The sequence below is a fragment of the Antrostomus carolinensis genome, unplaced genomic scaffold (assembly GCF_000700745.2).
Source record: "Antrostomus carolinensis isolate BGI_N321 unplaced genomic scaffold, ASM70074v2 scaffold29110, whole genome shotgun sequence".
Taxonomy (NCBI): domain Eukaryota; kingdom Metazoa; phylum Chordata; class Aves; order Caprimulgiformes; family Caprimulgidae; genus Antrostomus; species Antrostomus carolinensis.
The window spans coordinates 3,643-9,566 of NW_010289644.1; the positions used below are offsets into that span (position 1 = coordinate 3,643).

Consider the following 5,924-nt stretch of genomic DNA (forward strand, 5'->3'; position numbering starts at 1 on the left):
CATCAGAAACCCAAACGCTCCTGCTGTCCCAAAGCCTCCATGGCAGTGAGGTTATCCAGTGACCCTGCCTTTCCCCAGCCTTTGCGATGGCCCTCAGCATCGCTCTGCCTCTCTGCACTTCTCAGAGCAAAGGTGATGCTCTCTCCTCGTGCATACAATGGCAAGGCAAGGATGCAGGCACACCCAGCAGCACCACGTGTGTGGTCTGTCACCAGATGTTGAAACTTCTTAATTTACTCTGTCAAAGCCACTTGAGTGGATAATCACAGAGTCCCAGAATTGCCTTGACTGCAAAAGACCTTTAAGATCATCAAGTCCCATCATTAACCTCACAAGTCCCAAACTACACCCAGTCCTGTAGCACTATGTCTACACGACTCTTCAATCCCTCCAGGGATGGGGACTCCACCACTGCCCTGGGAAACCCCTTCCAATGCCTCAGAGCCCTTTCAGCAAAGAAATTCTTCCTCACATCCCATCTCAACTGCCCTTGGTACAACTGGAGACCATTTCCTCTTGTCCTGTCACTTGTTCCTTGGTTGAACAGACCCACCCCCACCTCTCTCCACCCTCCTTTCAGGGAGTTGGACAGAGCCAGAAGGTCTCCCCTCAGCCTCCTTTTCTCCAGGCTCAACAACCCCAGTTCCCTCAGCCGGGAACTCAGCACACTTGTGCTCCAGACCCTATTGCCCTTCTCTGGACACGCTCCAGCACCTCCATGTCCTTCTTGGAGTGAGGGGCCCAAAACTGAACCCAGCACTCGAGGTGCAGGTACGCCACAAGAAATGACCACTGAAAATGCTGCAAGCTAAGCTATACGGTTGTTAGGTCTGAATTAAGAAACTCACATGCTGTTTTCAACAGCACCGCTGGGCAGCAGGAGACAATAGTTCTGTTGGCTAATAATTCTCATTTCACCCATCCACCCTGGCTTGGGCTTGGAGGTCCAGCCCTGGAGACTATTTTCAGCCATGTGAATTGTTGCTCCAGAAAACATCAGAAGGAAATTAATGCACAAGGCTCAGCAGTACAAAGGAACACAAGCTCAAGAGAGTGTGACACAGAGAAAGGCACAGCCGAGGCTCTGGCCATCTCCCCGTCCCCACCACAGCTTGCCCAGAGTGAAAGCAGGAGATGTCCTCCTCGGGGAGGCTGAGGAAGAGACAGAGCAGGCAAACTAGGTAAGAAAATTACCTTTTCCCCGTCGGAGGCAGGTCCCAGCGACAGACCTTGGAGCTTGTGTCCACTTTGCTGAAATTTAAAGTTGGCCCCAGGGTGTGTGGAGCCAATCAGCTCCTGCCCAGGGACATTTGTCAGGGCTGACAGCACCCGCAGATAACCAGGGGGAGTAATTTCCAGCTAAAAATGTGTTTGTGGTGGAAGACAGCTATCAAATGTTCCACCTGGCTGGATAAACAGAAAGCATGGTTTATAAATATCTGTTCTGAAGGCGAAATTGCTCGATGATTAGCGCAGATCTTAGCGTGGCACCCATCCAGCCCGGTTATTGATAAGAGGGGGGTGCAGTGGGACATCGTGTGCTCACCATGACTGACATGGGAAAGCCACAGAAAGGGATGGGCGATACACTGAGCCCACCCATGACCAGCACTGTGGGCCAGCACTGGCCATGCTGAGAGCCACCACCACGTTGTAGCTTGGGACACTTGCTTTTTGGGTTTCCACCTCAACCCCTGTGAGTTAAGCCCGGTGCAAATGCAAAATAGAAGAGTGGTAAAAAAGAGAAATTAAAAAAAAACCCAAACAACTATTTTTTTCATGCACTGCTTGCACAGGTCCCTCCAAACCCACCTTTGCTGTGGGAAGGTGCTACGAGGATGTGCGTGACGTACGTACTCTCCTCTCATCCCCCTCTAGCTTTGATGGTTTTGCTGGTCACGTACGTGTATGCCAAGGGGGGTTCCCTTTGCTGCAGCCAGCCTGGCTCAGCCACTCACTGCGGTGACAGTGACAGCAGCTCCCATCCCACCAGCCACCCAGCCTGGACCCCAATGCTGGGAGTGAGCACAACTGCTGCACTAACACCAGAAATGCTTAAAACCATCAGCATCCAGCCTCAGGTGGGAGCAAACCTCAGAGCCAGGAGGAAATTTGCCCTTTCCCTTGGCCAGGGAGCTGCAGCTGGATGCCACCCCTTGGCTAACGGAGCAGCCAGCCGGTGTGCCTTGGCTTGGGACAGCAGAGCTTTGGCCAGGTGCCCGGGGGGGCTGACGCACACGGGGCCGGGCATCTCATGGGAGCAGGATCCAGTCCCTGGCAGTGCCAAGGCCCTTTGTCCATGCTGGTTCCCTGACGTCTTTGTTGACCCCCTGGGGATGTGGATGCTGAGGTTCTCATGTCCTGCCCCACCAGCTGTGAGTGTGTGCAGGGCTCCCCAGTGCCACCGGAGGGATTTGTCCCCGAGGGTGCCCACCCTGCAGCAGCACCCACTACCTACCCTGGCAACTGCAGCCCGGCTTCAGCAGACAGAAGCTGTTTTGTACAGCGGCTGCTGTTAGAATAGAAACTCCTTTTGCAGTTGGACCTGTAGCAGGAGCTGAAGATAGGTTTCCTTTCCAGGAGCATGAGGACAGCGTGGTACCTGCCATAACCTGTGTGTGAGGGTTATCACTTTTCCTAAATGGGGGCACCTGCCTGGAACCCAGTGGGATCTGAATCATAGACCTTTAAGATCATCGAGTCCAACCGTACCTGTCCACTACTAAACCATATCTCTGAGCACCCCATCTACCTGACTTTTAAATACCTCCAGATATGGTGACTCAACCACCCCCCTGGGCAGCCCATTCCAGTGCCTGAGAACCCTTTCAGCAAAGAAACTCTTCCTCACATCCAATCTGAACCTCCCTTGGTGGAACTTGAGGCCATTTCCTCTTGTTCTATCACTAGTTACTTGGGAGAAAAGACACATCCCCACCTTGCTACACCCTCCTTTCAGGAAGCTGTAGAGAGCGAGAAGGTCTCCCCTCAGCCTCCTTTTCTCCAGGCTCAACAACCCCAGTTCCCTCAGCTGGGAACTCATCACACTTGTGCTCCAGACCCTTCCCCAGCTCCGTTGCCCTTCTCTGGACACGCTCCAGCACTTCCATGTCCTTCTTGGAGTGAGGTCCTTCCCCATCCCTTGTGCTGATCCCCCAGTTGTCCAGGGCCACACTTCCCATGGGGAGGTGACTCAGGGCAATGATCCTGGGGACCACAAGCTGGTCATCCTCATCCCTGATGCAGGAGGTGAGTGGACATGCCACTGTCACTGTGACAGCCCTACCTTACCCTGGGGACAGGGCTGTGTGGCAGGGAGAGACAGGGACCATTTTGGGCTGCAGCTCCTGTGTCTGAAACACATCTGAGGTACCTGGCCTTGGTGGGACCCACAAGGGATGCAGAAGCAAAGCTCTCCTTACAGGAGTGTGCATCTACAGCTAGTGATACACAGAAAGAGAAATTAATGTCTTGGGAGCCACGCTACTGAGGAGCAGAAGACATGGTAAAGTCATGGTCACCCACCTATCCCAAATTCACTTGAACTCTACATAAGATGTGGCAATAATCCCTCCTCACTGACCTTAAAAACACCCTTCCATTTTTCAGAGGGGGCTTTACAGAAGCTCTCCCCGTTGGCTTTCCTGTTCCTCCCTCCTTTTGTGCTGAAAGCAGATTGAGCGCTGAGCAGCAGGAGCACCTGTAGCCCTTCAACCCACCGAGCACCGCGCTGCCCTGCCAACCCCGGCAAATTCGGCGGCAAACCCTTGGTCACCAACGAGCTCAGTTCAGTTGCTTTATTTCATTTCGCTTTGCCAGATACCAAAATTAAAATAAGAATTAAAAAAAAAAAGCCTGGGAGGGAGCTGGTGCGCGCTGCGAGCCGCCCGGCATCCCCTCCCACACGCGGCGGCCGCAGCCAGCCTTACATCCACGGTCCTGAGTGGGATGGGGCAGGTGCTTACTGGCTGTAGTAGTAATCCTGGCCGTACACGTCGTAGCCGTGCCCCTTGTAGTAGCCGTACTCATCCTCGTAGGCCCGGTAGCTGTCCCCACGGGCGTATTCTTCCTGCTCCCCGTAGCTGTCAGCAGTGGTGCCTTCATCCCCCCGGCCATGGTCCCCTGCCGTCACCTCGTACTCCCACTGCTCCCCAGCTGTGGTGGCATCTGTGAGTCCCCCATCTCCCATGGTGGTTGCTTGGGACAGCCCATCTTCACTGGTGGTGCTGATGATGGTGGTGACTTCAGTTTCCTCCTCCTCTTCCTCTTCTTCTTCCTCCTCCTCCTCTTCTTCTTCTTCCTCCTCCTCTTCCTCAGCCACACCAGCGTGCTCCTCTGCCACCGCAGTGCCATTGCCATGAGGTCCATCTGTCCCCTCAGTGGTGTTGGTGCTTGTGCCGTTGATGCCATTCTCATTCTCAGCTACTTCTTCTTCCTCCTCCTCCTCTTCCTCCTCCTCATTCTCATCACTGTCTTCATTTTCAGAGTCGCTCCCCTTGCCAGCAGCGCTGTTCCTGCCCCCTTTCAGGGGCTCTTGGCAGCCCTTGCCCTGGTAGAGGTAAAATACCACAGCTGGGTGTGAGGAGGTCGCAGCTTTTTGGTGCCATGTGGCATGGGGCAGGCATGGGCACAGCTGAGCATCCCACCCCACACCTTGCATGGCAAGGCTACGTTTTTGGGATGTCCCTTCTGACCCTCCCACCGGGTTAATGCTCAGAGCTTGGCCCAGCTGTGGGCACCTTGCACAAGCAGAAATGGGGTGCAGGGCATCCCGTGGGTGCGAGCAAGCATGCAGTGAACCTCCTCCTCCCCAGGAGTGCTCCCCTCCAGCCCCTCCAAACCAAACCTGCTGGGGGGATGCGACATCTCCCAGCCTGTCCTGGCTGTCCCCAGGGGCTGCTCCGGCAGGGTGGCCAGCTGCCTCAGTGCCAGCATGGGATGGCTTCTGCAAGGACAGGGGAGAGGACAGGGTGGGTGGTCAGAAGCAGGAGTGGAGCACACAGCTCTCCACGTGCCCGTGCAGCATTTGGGCACCGCTCCGAGTTTCCAACTTTCCCATGGGTCGTGTCCCAAGCTGAAATCGAGAAGCTGCAGCAGGGCAGCCCGAGCCGTGCAATTAAGTGGTGGTGGCTGGAGCTGGGTGTTCCCATTCTGGCTACACATTTTGCTTTACGAAGCATCTAAAGGTTGGCTTTTGAAGTTACCTCTCCCAGTTTCCAACACACAAAGCAAGCCACTACGTGCGGACACACTACGCACTGGGTGTAGTGAGCTGGCAAGAGCATGATGGCTCCAAGCCAGGCGTGAGCCCCAACCCCACCAGCAAGAAGCTGGTGACACCGCTCGGCTCCAGAGACCACGCAGCAGAATGGGTCTCTCAGCGGGATGTGTGGCAGTCTGCACAGCTAAAAAAAGGCAATAAATAACCCAAATGCAAGCAGAGCCTGGAGCAGTCACTGGTGGGGCAGCTCGCTCTGTTCCCAGCTTGGGAGGAGGAGCACCTTGCCACCAGCAAATGAACCCAGCCGTGGCAGGGAGAGATGTGGGGTCACTGCCATCCCTACCCTGTGCAATCCTCGCTGCTCACGCTCCAAGGATGCTCACCCTGGCATTTTGGACCAACTCAAACACTTAAAATATGGGCATGTCTGATGCCAGAGATAACCCAGGCTGTTCTCTCTGTCGGAGGAGCCACCAAATGGCACAGTGCAGCTGGCTGTGCCCCTGGGAGCAATGCCCCCCACCCAGCAGCAGATATAACACTGCTTTCTACATACCTATAACTGACCTTGGGGCTGTCCATCATGATTTATCTTGCTGATACCCCCCTGCCAGTGAAGGAAAACAGCATCCCTGCCTGGACACAGCCACCACCACTCTGGTGCCCTTGAAAGGAAAGGAGCAGCCCCAAAGAGCAGCTGCAT

The 5,924-nt window shown here is 55.0% G+C and overlaps 1 protein-coding gene across 1 annotated transcript in view; it reads right to left on the bottom strand.

Moving 5' to 3' along the window:
- Positions 1-3,961: 3,961 nt before the first annotated feature.
- The window catches only part of IBSP (integrin binding sialoprotein), a 3,866-nt gene continuing 1,903 nt past the window's right edge, over positions 3,962-5,924 (bottom strand). The window contains exons 5-6 of the mRNA XM_029085791.1: positions 4,847-4,945; positions 3,962-4,543 (exon numbers count right to left, since the gene is read on the bottom strand). Coding sequence (XP_028941624.1) covers positions 3,962-4,543; positions 4,847-4,945 — 681 coding nt within the window. The remainder of the gene's footprint in view (positions 4,544-4,846; positions 4,946-5,924) is intronic.